The sequence below is a fragment of the Solanum lycopersicum genome, chromosome 1 (assembly GCF_036512215.1).
Source record: "Solanum lycopersicum chromosome 1, SLM_r2.1".
NCBI lineage: Eukaryota > Viridiplantae > Streptophyta > Magnoliopsida > Solanales > Solanaceae > Solanum > Solanum lycopersicum.
Genome location: NC_090800.1, coordinates 1837750 through 1855669, shown reverse-complemented (window position 1 = coordinate 1855669; position 17920 = coordinate 1837750). Strand labels below are relative to the sequence as shown.

Sequence of the window (17920 nt, the reverse complement as noted above, 5' to 3'; positions counted from 1 at the left end):
ATTCACAAGGCTCTAGCAAGAAAATTCTAATTTTCAAGGCTCTAAAACCTGAAAGTCCGAAATTTTTCATTAAGAATAAAATGATCGTTCCAACAAACATATTGCTAGAAACATATGCAATCATTCTATTACGAGTTCAATAGAATCAAACTTATTATACTTTTTAAAATTATGGATTTAGACTAATAAAAGAAAGATTCTCAATCAACATATCGCAACTATTACAGATGCAATAACTTTTATGTTGCGGATTCAATCAAACCTAACATTTTCGACATGTATATTGTAATCTCAAGAAATATTTATCTGGACTCATAATTTTAAAATTATGATAAATTTAGGGTTGAAATTTTTTTAAAATTGAACTCGTTAAATTTAAATCCGGTGACGAAGTGGCACACAAAAGAAAAAGGAAAAGGTGTTTTATGTGATAAATATTTGCTCTTAGATTTGCAATTCCACATCAGATTTAGCTGACTTTTTATTAAATTTTCTTATATATATAAATAATACCCACCGTTGGATTTTGTCTGGGTATGTGTTAAATAACTTTTTTAAAAAATAACTAATACACCTTTTAAAAGGTACAAGAAAAAGAATTATTGAAAATTTAAAGAACTTTAAAACTTTTTATTTATTTATTTATTTCTAAGAACTTTGAAACTTGCTTGATAACATCACCAATGATCTCATTACCAATTGTAATGGATTCTTTTAATACTTATTTTCACCCGACATTTTAAATCTATAGTAAAACTTGATTAGATTCAAATTTGTATCTTACATGACTCGTTTTTATAAGCGGCCTTCTCGGTAGGGTTTTTCCAGTCTCAAAAATTTTCGAAGTAATTAATAACTCTGATTAATTTAGAACTGATAAATCTCAATCATCTCACCACAATAATATCGATAATTATAATGGCTTCATTATGGATCTTAGCTCATAAGCTTCATATAGATATGGAGGACCTTTTGTTGGATAGCAATACTTTTATCCCTAAATTAATTGTAAATTTACTTTTGGATCATTATTGTAATATATAACAAAATATATTTAATTTTTAATTAATTAAATGATTGGTCCCTTAATGTAGAAATTTATATTATATTTGATTATTCATGGTATTATAATACGACGCGTTTTAATTTTTTAATAAAGGATATTCGACTGACTATCTCTCACTGCTACGTGATAGATCATGCCTAAGGATCCATAGATTTAATTGTGAATCTAAGACAATAATAAAAATACTTGAGTTTAAAATTTTCATTTATGTTTCTAGATTTTTTATTTCGAATATCATATATCTATCCGTAAGTAAAATTATTTTAAATATATGCAACAAATTGTTTTATTCTATTCAACATAATCTTTTTAGTAAAAGATTAAATCGAATTTAATTATGAATCAATTAAGAGAACGAAAGATAATTATTTGATATATTCCTTTTTATTCTTTTTTATTTTTTGCTAATTTATTTAGTATTTTCTAATTTATGAGCAAAATAAAATTGAAACTCTTTTTATACCTCATAAGCAATAGCTAATATAAGCTTCTTGAACAATTTTATTACTTTCCGAGCCGTTCGATACAAGTGTAATACCTTAGCTTAGGATAAAAAAGCAAAAAGAAAGAGATATTGGGTAAATAAATATGCATGTTTTACATAATAATGATACATTCTAAAGTCGTATGAGTCTAAGGCCCGTAGTAGACAATCTCAATAGCGTGTTGGATTGAGCCGTTAAATGGTATCAGGATCATTTCTATATCTACCTTGTCGAAAGTGGGCCATAGTTCAACTAAATTAAAGCGAATTTAAAAAAAAAGGTGAATAACCTCAGTGCTGAGTCTAAGCAAATCATGTGGTGGGATAAGTATCAGCGAGGATGTTGAGTCCGTAATAGGAGAAGAGGTGTATGTGACACCCTAACTTAGGATAACATCGACAAAACACATAAAATGATGTTGGATGTATAGGCAAATTGTACACCCTAGTAATGCATTTTAAAATCGTACAAATCTAAATTTAAATTAAAATGAATAATATTACTAGCGGAGTGGATCGCGATGTTAGCTTTGTATAAGTGCTAAAAATTTCAATTTTCATTTATTTTGCTTGTGTTGTTTGCTTTAAGTAATGCATTTCCTTTTGGACTTGGTGAAAAAGTTGAATGGATCAAGTCAAAAATGTGTGTTTGTAACACTAAGTTTTTTTGTTTTATTTAGCTTATTATAAAGTATAAAAAAAAACGATTAAATGTTACTTAAATATGAAAGTGGATTTCAATTTCATTAATTTTTTAATAATCTTTTCTTAACTTTTTTTTTCCTTACTTAGATTAACCTAAGATATTAGCTTTCCTATTATATATTTCAAAAAATAATAATTGAAATTTGAATTTAATTCAAACTTGAAAAATTAGCTAAGGATGTGAAAACCCGATATATCTGACTAAGATATATGTATTACATATTTTTCTTCGAAATATTAGTCCTTCAATTTAATCCACCCTCATGAGCTCATCCTCGTCAAAAACATCAAAGAGCACTAGCAAAAGTTAAAAGTTTCATAATGAGTTCATATATATATATATATATAGTCAAAATTATCGAGCCTTTTTTTATAATAACGTTGTTTGTTCGAAATTAAATAACTTGTTCTAATAAAATATTATTATTTTATAAAATATAATTTTAACATGAAAATCAATTCCAAAGAACTCATCTTTATTCTTGACTTAAAAGGAAAGAAGCTATAAGAGGTACATCTATAGTACAATTGTAAATTATAATTAAAAACATATCTTGTAATTAAATCAAAAAGTTTGAAAAGTGTAATTGAAATAATTAGCAACCTACTATACAAAAGGAGATGATAGTCATAGTACTTTTTTGGTTTATTCCATTTAATATCTAGACCTATTTTGGATCGATTAATTCAGATTCATACTGTGTAAGTATAAGACCTGAATCAAAACTATTAAACTTCTTCGTAGCTTAAAAGTAGGTCTACTCCTTTTTCAAAACTCGAACATACAACCTTCGATAGAAACATATATTACTCCATTACCTTCTAAAATAGGTGATGAATCAAAACTTAGAAACAATACCTTTTAAAGCATTATTTGGTAGATTCAAAAAGTTAAAAAGGACTTACCAATAATGGCTATCTTTCCAAGTGTCAACTCTTGAGAAGATTTACACAATGCCAAGTGTATCTATTTAAGCAAGAATTTTGATGCATATTGACAATGATGGTCCATGTATAGCTACTTCATCTTGATACATTTGACACAAAGGAAAATGGGAAATAATTAAAAGAAGTACTATGTGATAAAGAAAGTTAACAAGTTATCATATAAAAAAGGGAAAAAGGAAAAATATTCTCCTGAACTATTGAACTATTATAAACGGTATGCAGATACCTTTCGTCATACTTTTGGGACATTGATGCTCCTGTCGTTCAAAAACTAGAGCATATATACCCTTTATACTATAACTGACATACACGTGTCATAATCTTATCCATCGACCGACATCGGATCGATGGATAAAATTGTATCGCGTATCCCCATTTAGTCTTTCGTTAGAGTGAAGGGCATATACGCTCTAGTTTTGGACAACAGGGGCACCAATCTCCCAAAAGTATGACGGAAGGTATCTTCATACCATTTACGATAGTTCAGGATATATTGTCATTTTTTCCTATAAAAAAGGGGATGATAAGCATATAACTTTTTCTTATTATTAGTTTCGGTATTCGTCTTGGAGTTCAGATTAATCAGCAACATAAAACTTGTCAACGAGAAAGGGCTTTGAATCAAAGTTTTTTTTTTCATTTTTATAACTCGAATTTGAGGTCTCTAATTAAAAATATACTGATTCATTCATTCTACCACAATACTTGATCGATCTGAATTCATATTATGCACGATCCATTAAACATAATACTTTTTTGATTTCTCGTTTGACTTACAATATTCATTGAAAATACTCGAAATTTTTAATTAAGATTTATGAGTGAAATAATCTTTGCTTATTCCACCACAATCACAATGATATAGTACTCAAATTACCTTCCCAAAGAGGTTATGAATCATAACCTAGAAACAATTCTTTTCAAGGCATTATTTGGTAGATTGTTAAAAAGTGAAAGGACTTATCAATCGTGGCTCTTTTTCCAAGAGTAAATTCTTGAGATTTACACAATGTCAAGTCCATCTATTAAGTAAGATCTTAAAATACATAATTGATATCTATTGATAATGATGTTACTCTTTATAATTACTTTCATATTTGCTACATTTGGCACAAGGAAAGTGGAAGAGAATAAGACTATATCAAACATTTGAAAGGCAATTATTTATTCCCTATTTCTTCTTTTAACTTTCATAAATTCACTTTTCTATTTATTTCCTTTGTTTTTAACCTTTTCCTTTCTTAAAAAAAAAATAAAACTTTCAACCTTATTTTAAGAAAGGCTGATGCAAAATATAGTGCAAGATAAGTAAAGGTGTCTGGCCCTTGGGGTGCAACCCTTTCTCGAGGGATAAGTAAATCTAGAATGTTTTGTACATCTGATTAGTTATTTAACTTTTTTCGTTCTTAATCATATATTTCAAGTTTGAGTATTGAAAATAGAGTCAATGGGATGGTAAGCACCCCTTAATCTCATTTCGAGGCCTAGGAACATAATTAATAGAACGGTAAGCACACCCTTCATCTGAATCACATATGTCAGGTTTAAATCGTGAAAGGAGTCATATTAAGTAAGAAACGTTTTATACTCCCAGAGTGATACTTCTAGTTACGAATCTAAAGTAGCCAAAGTTTATAGAAGGTAATGGACAGCAAATCAAGAAACTATTAACTCTTTGAATGGTTATTTCATCAATTAATAACATATGTTAAACACCAATTAGAATCTTTTAACCCTAAAATAATCACAAGAATCCTTCAATAACTAGAGGACCTACAATGAAGTGGAATCTTTTTATTTAAGCAAGTGAAAGTAGTCCATCCAATTTTTTGTTCTATTTTAAAAGACTATAAAATCTTTAACACTAGATATTCCATTCTAAATTAATGTTCAAGAAGAACTCAAAATCATTTAATTATTCAAAATTTAAAATGTTATATTTCTTTGTCAATACTTTCAATTATTATCTAATACTATAGTTTCTTCAATGTACTATCTATCAATCAAGTACACATTAAATTTATATCCTAAGTTTTATGTACTAACCAAAACAGTACTACATAAAATGAAGTGGAGGAAGCCTTAGACATCACCAAATCTTTCATAGTTACCGACTAAGGATCGTGGTGGAGTGATAAATACTTTTTCATACTTAACTAAAGGTCTCGAGTTTGAGTCTTCCTGGATACGGAGTCACCTTTGTTAGGGAGCGTTTTACGCCCTAATGTGGAACTTTCCAGAGCGAATCCACTAATGTGGGTACGGACACCGGGTGAAAACCAAAAAAAAATCCTTCATAGTTGACTGATTGCAATATGATCTACTGAAAATTTATTCACTAATATAGCTGAAATATATAAAATAATACTTTGATTATGTATATTATACTTAAAATATACAAAACCTATACATTTGCTGGTTATTTTGTAAACTAAATCACCCAAAAGGACTATAATTATCCCAATGACAAGTAAACAATTTTGTATCACTTGGTGAGTCATGAATTGAACATATAAAAAAATGGACTTAGGATGAAAATGTATAGAATATGAAGATTGGGCCTAGCCTTGATAAGCCTTTAAATCATTCTTACATTTTTAAAGAGGGGCAAAAACTACCATTAGTAATAATCTCGTAGTTTCTTGTCTTTCGATTTTCGTTAATATCTATTGTTCTATACTTAAGTTATCGCGTTGTTTTGAGATGTTGTTAGTGTGCCTTTTCTTGATTGCTATGTTATGATTTTGTTATTATTTGTTATGTCAGCTTTGTGTGTCTATGTTATTTTTAACATTGCTTTGTTATGAGTTACTTTGAGCTGAGGGTATTTCTGAAACAACGCCACTCTACCTCTACACTAGGAGTAAAGTTTGCAAACACCCTAGCCTCTTCCATACCCCATACCTCACCTAACCTAGTGGGATTACAATTTTTTTTTTTGGGGTTTCCCCGGAGTGTCCGGTACCCACATTGTAGCCCGACTAAATTCAGATTTGCGCAGGAAAGTCCCACATTAGGGAGAAAAGCGCTCCTTAACGAAGGCAACTCCGCACACAGGGAGACTTTGTTCCACCACAACCCTTGTTGGTGCAACTACTACTTCTATAGTCCTCGTTTTTCATGTGGCTTTCCTCTTAAATAAGGCTAAAAGTATGAAGTTGTTTGGCTAAGCTTATAAGCTGGTCGAACTAGTTTATCCGGAGTTTCTGAATTAAGATATAAGCAACCAAACGGGAAACGGCTCAATCCAGTACTACTTTTAGCTAATCAATTGATCACTAATAGCTCAATGGATATCTCAATTGCCACATCTTACAATACTATAACTATGCTGCCACAAAAGCACAAATTATTTGACTTTCTTCACAAGTTAATAATTAAATGATCAAGAAGACTTACAGTGTCATCGCTCGTATTCTTGCTTCTCATTGAGAACCTGTTTGGAAGGACGACACCAGGAAATTGGATTTGAGCACAATTGTGTGTAACCATTGAGTCTACATGCAACCACCACCTCGTGTCTTGGTGCGAAGGATGCATTCCCTTCTGGCAAATGAAATTTAGGATTCCCAATAATCTGTCGAGTAATCAGAATTTGAGGTAGTTGTCTTCACACACAAGGGTATATTTGTTTGTGGGGCTTCACAAACACGGTTTGCACGTTCTCAGTCACGATGATCATGCATGTAGTGATTATCCACAAAACTGCAAGCAACAGGTATGAATTGACACATATATCCCAAACTGCACAAGGACACACATCCCTAACATATTAGCAACACAGCACACAATAAATACTCTCCCGATCGATCATATTCGGCAAGATTCCATCTGGTGTATCACACCTTATGCTTGCATATCTTCCATCCAGAGCAAAAACCTTGTAGCAAGAGGTCATATTGTTCCACAGTTTCAGTTTTGTACCTGGTCTGATTGGATAAAACTCCACTGCCAAATCAAAGAAGAAACCTGCCAAATAAAAAGAGAATTTGACTACTTGAAGTATGTCCAGTCATATATATGCATGTACAGAGTCATACATAATGGTATCTAGAGTATATTCTAGTCAATAGAACTCTGAGATATAGGCGAAGGCACTTGAAAGGAATTAGCTCGCCAAAACTGTAGCATCAGGAAGTTAATCTTAGAATGACATTGCAGGCTGTTGTTTGCATAACTGTATTAGACGTACTTCCATTAGCTTCATTGCTAAGAAGTTAGAGAGAGAGCCTTGAAAGTGATATAACACATGAACAATACAAACAAAAGAAGGGTATACCACTTGTTAGAGTCTTAGAGATATATATAGCTATTTTAATTTTGATTTTGTTTAGTATGATAATGTTATGAAATGAGCTTAAATGTAAAAGTGAGGATTCATATAGCCGATACATCAGAGAACAAATATATAGCTAGGCTTACAAGCCTATACTGAAGCACATACTGAGTTACCGGCAATTATCCTTGAGTTTAATTTATCAAAAAGTGAAAACTGTGATTCATGAAAATTACGATTACATCAAGTCACCCAGCTTAAGTTCCTCACCTTTCGACAGCAATAGAACTTTTATATAAAGACTTACTTCTAATTGTCATTTTGGGCATCTACGACCGCCTAGCTCAGTGTGTTCTTGATAATAGCATATCTGAAACATGAATAAGAGAACGGGTAAACTTCTGGAAGAATGATAAGAGATGCTGCTGCTAGTGCTATCGGTCACTATTGATGTTACTCAACACGGAAAAGTAAGAGAAATAGAGAAAAACTTTGCGATAGAAAAAACTTAAGAAGATTCAAAGCAAAGATTCTTCACATACCACGGCAAAAATGACATAGAGATTTTACTCATTTGAGAAGGTAGTATCCTCATGAACATATCCGATCCCTTTCATATTCCGAATCAGAAGTTCCAAAAATGAATATATCAAATCAGTTTGGTGATGACTTCGGTCTCTTGCAATAAACAAATGAACCTCATTGTTTATTTCTATCCAACTACACCCTTTTTCTTTCACTACGCCACTGCTATCCATTTTCTCTCTTAACTTTTTGACATTGATCCACATGCCTTTAGATGCAAAAATATTTGAAAGTAGGATATATGATCCACTGTCTTTTGGATCTATTGATATCGCCATTGATGCTGCATATTTACCCAGGTCTATATGACCAGCTTCTCTACACGCGCTAAGCAAACTCCTCCAGACAATGGCGGCCGGTGGAATTGGCATTGTTTCAATGAGTTCCGTTGCTTCGACCAGTTTACCAGCTCGACCCAAGAGAGACACCATGCAAACATAATGCTCCATTTCTGGTTCAATACCGTACCCGGCCATGGAATAGAAGTGACGAAATCCTTCTTTTACAAGACCAACATGGCTACATGCTGAAAGTACTCCAACAAAGGTGACATTGTTGGGTTTCAATCCATCTTTTATCATTTTCTCAAACATATTAAGAGCTTCCTTTGCTTCTCCGTGCTGTGCATAAGTGGATATCATAGAATTCCAACACGCGACATCTCTCTGGATAGTGGAATTAAACATCTTACGTGCTTCTTCCAAGCTACCACACTTAGAGTACATATCGACGAGTGCATTTGTAACATGCAGATCAAAATCTAGGCCGAGTTTTACAATCTGGTTATGAAACTGGAGACCATGAAGCAGACTTACTAGGTTACTAGATGCAGCAATGAGGGCAACAAAAGTCAACGTGTTTGGCTTTTGCAAAGACTGCCGCAATAGTAGGAAGAGCTTTAGAGCCTCTTCATTTTCACACTGTTGTATGTACCCAAACAACATAGAATTCCATACAACAATATCCTTTTCATTCATTTCATTGAATACTTGCCTCGCATATCCAATAGACAAACATTTCGAGTAAACATCTACTAGGATGCTACAAACAAACATGTCAGCAGAAAAACCAAATTTTATGGTAAGACCGTGAAGTTGCTTACTTAACTCCAAGGAGAAAAGCGAAGCTGATGCACCGAGCAAGCTAACAAAAGTCAAAAGGCTTGGAGGAATCAGATTCTCTCTCATTTCAGCAAATAGATCAAAAGCTTCATATAGCCTATTCTGCGTTAAACAACCCTCAATTACAGCATTGTAAGAGATTACGTCATGATCACCCATAATGTCAAAAACCTTCCTTGCGTCACCAAATGAATTACATTTCGCGTACATATCAATCAAGCTATTCTTCACATATTCATCAGAATCAACATTAGCTTTCACGGTATAAGCATGCACTTGTCTTCCCAGCTCTAAAGCTTCAACTGACCCACAAGAAATAAGTACACTACTACAAGCAAATCTATCTAGAATCCAACCCAAACCGTTCAAGTCTCTAAACATGCTTATGGCTTCCCAGTCAGAAGAATTCTGCATGTATCCAGAGATCATCGTTGTCCAAGAAATAGCGTTTTTAACTTCCATTCTATCAAAAACTGACCTTGCAGTCTTTACATTACCACACTTCATATAGAAATCAATAAGCACATTACTCACCGTAACATCCATCTCCGCTCCCCGTCTAAGCACATAACCATGAATTTCCTTTCCTCCTTTAATATACTCAAGCGACGAGCAAGCACCCAAGATACTCGAAACCACATAATTATCAGGTGCAACATCAGTCTCCAACATATTCCTCAATAGCTGCAATGAAATTTCACTCTTCCCCACATTCACACACGCTGCAATAATCGCAGTCCAAGTAGCCGTACTCTTCACCACCAAATCATCAAAAACTCGCCTGGCTGACCCTACATCTCCACCCTTCGAGTAAAAATCAATCAAAGACGTCCCTACATACACAAACTGATCAAAACCAGCTTTCACCACAAAACAATGCAATACCTCACCTTTCACAATACTACCTAACCTTCCACAACAACTAACAACACTAGCCAAAACAAACTCATTTGGCCCCTCCCCCTCTTTACAACTTCTCCTCAACTCAGCAAAAAGCGACAATGATTCATCATAAACCCCATTTTGGGTATACATAGTAATAACAGAAGACCAAGAAATCATATCCCTTTTAGGCATTTTATCAAACACTTTGCGTGCATAATCCAAACACCCCCGAATCGAATACGATTGAATCAAGATGTTGTTAAGAAAAGGGTTGTTTTCAAATCCACAAAGAATCACTTGGGTGTGGATTTCTTTACAATGGGTTGTAGATAATGTGAATAATAATTTGCTTAAATAATGGCGTTGGGTTCGTCTATTACGACGAATAATAGTATAGTTTTCTTCTTCGGAGCGATGATGTAAAGATGATGAAACTGTTAAGAATCTGAAACAAGATTGAGTTACACCATTTTTGAGGGATTTTGGTTCAAATTTGCAGAGTTTACTCATTTGTTTGAGCTGAAAATTCAAAGTTGATGCATATTTATATGGAGTTATTGTTTAAAGCAGTGTTTGACTCGACGTACAAAACATTTCGTATTAGCAGTTTAGTGAAATATTAAAAAGATAAACTTTAAAAGGACATTTATCTAAAGTTATACAAATTTAAAGTTAGGTTTTGGTAAGTACAACTTCACACGTGTTCGTAGTTGATTTTGAAACGGTTAAATTAGGTTCGAAATGTTGGTGAAGCGTTATATATAATTAACTTAAAAAGGATATTATTTGAAGTTCGAACTTATGCTAATTTGAAGTTAGGTTTTCGCAACCATAAGTTCAAACATGTATTGATTGAAACTCTTTGGAACTTTATAGTCGAGTCTGAATTTGATTTTGAAACGGTTAAATTAGGTTCGACAAATGTTAGTCAAGTGTTATAATTTAACTTTAAAAAGATATGTATCTAAAGTTCGAACTTATGCGAATTTGAAGTCGGGCTTTGGCAAGCTTAACTTCAAACTTGTGTTGCTTAAAATTTTTTGGAACTTTAAAGTCGAATCTAAAGTTGATTTTGAAACAGTTAAACTAGATTTGGAAATATTAATCAAGGGTTATTGTTAGCTTAAAAAGATATTTATTTGAAGTTTGAAGTTAGACTTTTCCGATAAATTGAGAATCCCAATATTTGTAAGTAAATAATATGAATTGGAACTGAAAACTATTTTTCGATAAACGGAAAAAAAACTATAATTTAATCTCTATAAAAAGATAACTTAAACAAATTATTATCCTTATACATTAGTTTTGAACAGAAAAATAGAAAAGAAGAAAAAGTACAATTAAGAAAACAAGTTGTGACTTCGAGACAAAATTTTGATTCGATTGAAGATGAGATACTGAATATCAAAGATGTAACGAATTGAAATTTTGATTTGATCTTCGAAAATTGGATATCACGGCATGTTTTTGATAATGCAGAAAGTGGAAATACCAATGGAGGAGAAGACTATAATTGCGGGATCTTCAAAAAATTGAAAAACAGAGAATGTAGTTATGAATTCTGATATTGTTTCCAAAAATTTTAGAAACAGTACTCAAAAGAAATGGTTAAGTTTATTGTTAGGAGTGGCGAGTCGAAAATTTATGATTAAATTTAGAATAGTATTACAATGGTGATACTCGAATATTCATTTTTGTTATATTATTTTTACAATATAGTTTTTTGGAAGGAAAATTCTACGTTATTTGATTGCTTACTTATTTATTCGCTTTACATAAGTGTATTTTTTTCGTACCCAAAATAGCAATGTGAAAATAAAAGTCGTTCTCGAACAAAACTTTGCGATGTCAAGGAGACATATGAATATAATACTATAAGGTTTTATTTAAATTATTATATATAACAATCATAATTCATATCGACTCTTTCTTAAAATCCTAAGAGACCACAAAACATAAACTAGGTTAATGAGATGTTAGTCATGTGTTTGAAAATATTACCTTATATATCGTTATTATAATAACTTAATTTGATAATACAAAAAATTTGAGTAATTTAATTTAAAGTTCTAAAATATTGTTCATAAAAAATAAATATTATTTAAGATTAAAATTTTGAACATTTTTAGTATAATCTTCAATATTGTTCTATGTGAGATTAAAATTATGAGATTCAACAATAATATTTTGGCACCTAAAACAAATATTTTATTAGTTTCACTATCATCTTGAACCATAAATGCCATCAAAAGTCAAAATTTTAAAAAGCAAACAACAATTAATTTAATATAATTAATTATCAAAATGTTGGATAAATCCTAGAATTAAAAATTAAAAATCAATTTTTGAATAACTAATTGTTCAATGTCAAGGCAAACAAATAAGGAAAAAATTGAAAAGGAGGAGAAAAGAGTACACACCGGACACCAAATTACATGAAGATTATTAATTATAATATGTATCATTGTTTTAAACCAAAATAACTTTATCATTATTCTAAGGGAAAATACCCAAGTACTCCCTTAACCTATGCCCGAAATCCCAGAGACACACTTATACTATACTAAGATCCTATTACCCTTGAACTTATTTTATATGTAACTTTTTACCCCTTATTAGCCTACGTGGCACTAGTTCGGAAAAAAAAGCCAACCATCATTGGGCCCACAAGATAGTGCCACGTAAGCTAAAAAGGGGTAAAAAAATTATTAATAAAATAAGTTCAGGGGGGTAATAGGACTTTAGTATACTATAAGTGTGTCTCTGAGATTTCGGGCATAGGTTGAGGGGGTACTTGGGCATTATCCCTTATTCTAAAACGCTCTAAGATGTATTTGCATGATTCATCTCTGCGGATAATGCTCCCAATAACTTGTTTAAAATAACTTTATCATTATTCTAAAACACTCTAAGATGTATTTGCATGATTCATCTCTGCGGATAATGCTCCTAATAAACTTTTTATTATTTTAAGAGGTTCGAATTTAAAGATCTAGTAAATTTAAATATTTTATCACAATTTTAATTGGTAATAATTACTCTATAATTAGTTAAATGGCGTAACAATTCAACCATTAGAGTAGTTAAATTGAAAGTTTGAATTTTTTAACAATTTATTGCATGATTGATATTGACATCAAAACCAAGTCTTCAAAATCATAGTTTTTCTTGGACTATTTTTAACTCAATATTTTGTTGTCAATAGAATTTAGTTTTTCTTAAAAAAATCTATACATTAAAAGTCTTATTGTAAACAAAATAAAATGTGTAACAGCTTTCACATTTTCACGTTGTAAATTACGTATTTCATTTAAAAACTTAAGCTATTATAGAAAATATGTTTTTATTTACTTTTAATTATATATATATTTGCGGACATAGTTATGTCTTTTTAGATGAATCTCATGAACCAAGTAAAATCGCTTGTATGATTACGTATTCCATTTAAAAACTTAAGCTATTATAGAAAATATATTTTTATTGACTTTTAATTACATATATATTTGCGGACTTAGTTATGTCTTTCTAAATGAATCTCATGAACCAAGTAAAAACCAATTGTATTATAACTGAGATATCAAAGATATCATATTCGAGTTCCACATGTTGAGTCACCGAACTCTATTTTAAATATATCAATCCATTTCGAGCTCTTGAAATTAGAATAAACTCAACAGGAGATCGCGAAATCTTGGTGATCTTCTCTATGTAATGAATAAGAAGTCCTCTTTAAAATCATTCGCTTGTAAGTCGTAACTCAACTAACAAAGTACATTAATTACATAGTTCAAAATTAACGACTTACATATTTAGTGTCTTTGGCACCGAACATTTCCAAAAAGGGGACTATCTGGTAAACTTAATATAGCCTCGAGAATTCAAATTAGTCAAACCTAAAGTAGGGGGCGAAAATAAAAGAGAAAAAGAATAATAGAATTTAATTTATTCATAAAAAATAGGTGATATATGAGTGGATAAAGTTGAATAGACGTTACTCACATGAATCAAAACGTTGAAGAAAATGATGGCCTAACCGTTGACATCTTAAACCTAACACCCCTAACATGAAATGAACTACTTGTTAGAAAGCAATATATAAATCTCCGATATCCTTAATCAGAAATCTCGAGATACGACTTCTGAAAATAAAGTCGTCTGATTGGAAGGTTACCTACAGGTTCAATCGAACTCATATGTTTAAGTCGAAATTCTAAATTTATATTAAGAAATTCATTGAATATGTACGAAAAAATAAATTCATAATTCAATTTTTAATATTTGATGACGCTATTCTATAATTCAGTAACCCCTTATATTTGAATTCCGCCTCCACCTCTGGTGATAGGAATCACTTCAAGCTACAACTAGTGAAGGATGATTAGTTTGACATTTGAAAAAATCTTATTTTTTACGTACGATAAATACAACTTTTTGTCTATGAATATTAAATCTCGAACATTTTTAGCTCAAAAATTCTAACTTAATTACTACAAACCTTAAACAGCTAGTGGTTACACCTTTCTGACGTAAATTCAAATTATTTAAATGTCAAAATAAGTATTGAATATCGAGTATGAAACTATAACTTTTTGAAAAAGAAAAACACTCTATATATTCACAAGAAACCTCTTCAAATACATTACTTTTTTGCTTTATATATATATATATATGTGTGTGTGTTTTCATCATTGATATAATTTTTAAAAGCTTATTATAGGTTGAAGTCCAAATATACCCTCCCCAATCAAACTTCCCTTTTATTATCACAAAAAAAAAATATGTAAATAGTTGACTTTCAAACTTTTTAAAATCATTTCTTTTTGTTCTAATAACATCATGGCCAAAACCAAAACCAAAACAACAAACATAACAACACCCTCAAGAACATCATGAATGCCACAGCCTCCGCCCCGGATCCGAATTCCTCCGATGACGGGTTCTTGGGGTCACAAAACTTTGGTGGATTCGCGTATGGTATTGGAGTCTCTGCAGGGATATTGTTATTGATAACAACGATAACCCTAATGTCCTATTTTTGTACGAGGCATCAAACAACGGTGGAGCCACCACAAAGGAGACATAGGAATAATAATAATAACAACAACGAGGTGGTTGTGGTCGTGGATGTGGATGTGGACGTAGGGGTTGATGAGGAAACCCTATCGAGTTTTCCAAAGTTGTTGTATTCGGATGCTTATAAGAATATTCAAAAGGATTCAACCGCGAGTTCTTGTTGTTCAATATGTTTAGGTGATTACAAGAGTAGTGACATGTTAAGACAATTGCCTGATTGTGGCCATTTGTTTCATTTGAAATGTGTTGATCCATGGTTAAGGTTACATCCAACTTGTCCTATTTGTAGAACTTCTCCATTGCCATCACCACTATCTACTCCTCTAGTTGAAGTTGTTCCATTGGCAACTAGACCTATTGGATAAATTGGTATTCTTAGGGTTCACAATCCGCTTCTGGGCTCGATTAATCTGAATTTGAGGTAAAAATGCGTTTACTAACCACTTTTTGACCTTGTTTTCGAAAAATAGTCAATGTCATGGGGTTTCAAGTTCACATGTGAAACTTTAGGAAAATTTTGACTATTTCAAGGTCTTGTATTCACTTTTGGGCTCGATTAGTCTGGATTTGAGGTGAAATAGCATTTGCATGTCGCTATTCGGCCTTGCTTTTGAAAAATAGTTAGTGTCACGTGGTTTCAAGTTCACGAGTGAAACTTTAGGACATTATTATCGAGTTTCACTTGTAGAATTTGAAATTTTATAACAATGACTATTTTTCAATTACAATGACTGAAAAGTAGCTATGTTGTGGATTTTATCCGGATTCGAGCTGAAAAGTCCCGAGGATAAAAGTGTTCTCTATCAAAAGTGATTACCATTCTTAGGACTCAACGCGAAACTTTTGATTTTTTTTTTGCGTTATATCGTAGATTAATTATTTTCTTTCTTCTTCTAAATTTATACTATATGCAATGTATCATAATATAATATGTCATGAAAGAAAAAGTTTCTTCTATTGTTAATTTTTGTTTGAATTCTATTTGATGTAATATAATTTTGAGGCTATATAGGCAAGCACAATTATTTTATTTTTCTTTAACATATTGAAAGACAAAAAGAAATTATGTTAATCGAGAGGAGAGTGTTAAGTATCCCTCGATCTCGTGCTTTACCGTGATTGTCATTTTATTTATATGAATATTTCCTTGAGATTCTGAAGTTTTATCCAAGAATTCAAATTGTAACGTTCTAATATTACAATTTAAAAAAACTATATTGTAAAAAATAAAATAACAAAAAATGAATATTTAAATGTCGCTCATGTTAATACTATTCTATATCTCATCGTAAAATTCTAACTCTGTCACTCCTAAGTCTATAAACTTAACCATTCCTTTGGAGTACCGTTATTAATTTGTTTGAGGTACGTTTTTATAGAAATTAAATTTTAGGTTTTTATTATTTCCTATATTGAAAGGGAGAAGGAGAGAAAAAACAAGTATTTATATTCCATAGGGAAAATACCCAAGTACCCCCTCAACCTATGCCCGAAATCTCAGAGACACACTTATACTATACTAAGATCCTATTACCCCCTGAACTTATTTTATATGTAATTTTCTACCCCTTTTTAGCCCACGTGGCACTAGTTCGGAAAAAAAGTCAACCATCGTTGGGCCCATAAGATAGTGCCACGTAAGCTAAAAAGGGGTCAAAAATTATTAATAAAATAAGTTCAGGGGGTAATAGGACCTTAGTATAGTATAAGTGTGTCTCTGAGATTTCGGGCATAGGTTGAGGGGGTACTTGGGCATTATCCCTATTCTATATTATAATTGGAAATGGAAAATAATAGCATTTATTTTCTATATTCCGAATATATATATATATTTTTTTTTGCATTAATTTTAGCTACAAATTTAGTATTAATTGTAACTTGCATACTTTTTTTTTACTTTTTTTTTCCTGATACTTATATTAAGTTTCCTTATTTAAATATCAAAAGAATATTTTAATTATCTTTTGGAAAAAATAAAATATAGTTCATATGGGATATATTTGACCCTCCTCGCGATTAATTTAAATTTTATTATTTTAATGGTCATAATTATTTATGTTCGATTAATTTTTTTACAAAATTTACTATAGATGCCCCAAGTTTTTTTTTTTTTTTTATAAATGTAAAATTAAATTATTATAGCCACGAAAAAGATTGGTTATAAAACTTTATGTTTACACTAAAAAATGAAACAAAAAAAGAGAGTAAGAAGCTCAAATACTGATAATCGAAAAGTTAAATATTAATTTATATATGAAAAAGGAATATACTTTTGATGGAAGGATCATATATACACATACATTATGTCATCCTAAATTTAAAATCAAATAAATTAATTTAAAAATGAATTATTACACTTATGTTAGATGAAGGGTATATATGAGCTTTTTTTGTAACGATAAGAGTGTATGTCAGCCATTTGAATAACAGTGAAGATACATATGAATCACTTTTGTAACGAGAGATATATTAGCTATAAATAACAAAGTTGAAAGGTATATTGAACTTTTTTCCCTTTAATAATTTGTATATATATTAGATACCAAAAATATAGCACATATATATTGCAATTAAGAGATATGATTTAATTATTTTTATTTTAAATATAACGCTAAACTTTTAACGTATAACATGAACTTTTTAATCAAAATTTGATGATATAATTAAGTGTTTTTCCATATGTTTTATCACAATGACACATATGTTTTTATGATAATGACGCATGAAATTTCAATATGATATGTTTTATCGTATCATGATATCATATCATTAATCTT

The 17920-nt window shown here is 31.0% G+C and overlaps 2 protein-coding genes across 4 annotated transcripts; one reads left to right on the top strand and one right to left on the bottom strand.

Annotated features, from left to right (window-relative positions):
• Nucleotides 1-2343: 2343 nt before the first annotated feature.
• Nucleotides 2344-11389, bottom strand: LOC101262649 (pentatricopeptide repeat-containing protein At4g39530). Of its 3 annotated transcripts, none has more exons than XM_069295905.1 (5): nucleotides 8022-11389; nucleotides 7787-7849; nucleotides 6603-7172; nucleotides 3162-3282; nucleotides 2344-2552 (listed from the first exon to the last, which is right to left on the bottom strand). In XM_069295905.1, exon 1 carries the CDS (start codon nucleotides 10578-10580, stop codon nucleotides 8046-8048), a length of 2535 nt encoding a protein of 844 aa, XP_069152006.1. In that variant the 5' UTR covers nucleotides 10581-11389; the 3' UTR covers nucleotides 2344-2552; nucleotides 3162-3282; nucleotides 6603-7172; nucleotides 7787-7849; nucleotides 8022-8045. The 3 variants fall into 3 exon arrangements, with proteins under 3 accessions (XP_069152006.1, XP_025885107.2, XP_069152011.1); XM_069295910.1 differs by lacking the exon at nucleotides 2344-2552 and having other exon boundaries at nucleotides 2998-3282; nucleotides 6603-6947; nucleotides 7049-7172; XM_026029322.2 differs by lacking the exon at nucleotides 2344-2552 and having other exon boundaries at nucleotides 2660-3282.
• A 3372-nt stretch (nucleotides 11390-14761) lies between these two features.
• On the top strand, nucleotides 14762-16107 carry LOC101262950 (RING-H2 finger protein ATL70-like). Its single transcript, XM_004228865.5, has one exon. It carries the CDS (start codon nucleotides 14960-14962, stop codon nucleotides 15506-15508), a length of 549 nt encoding a protein of 182 aa, XP_004228913.1. The 5' UTR covers nucleotides 14762-14959; the 3' UTR covers nucleotides 15509-16107.
• Nucleotides 16108-17920: the final 1813 nt, after the last annotated feature.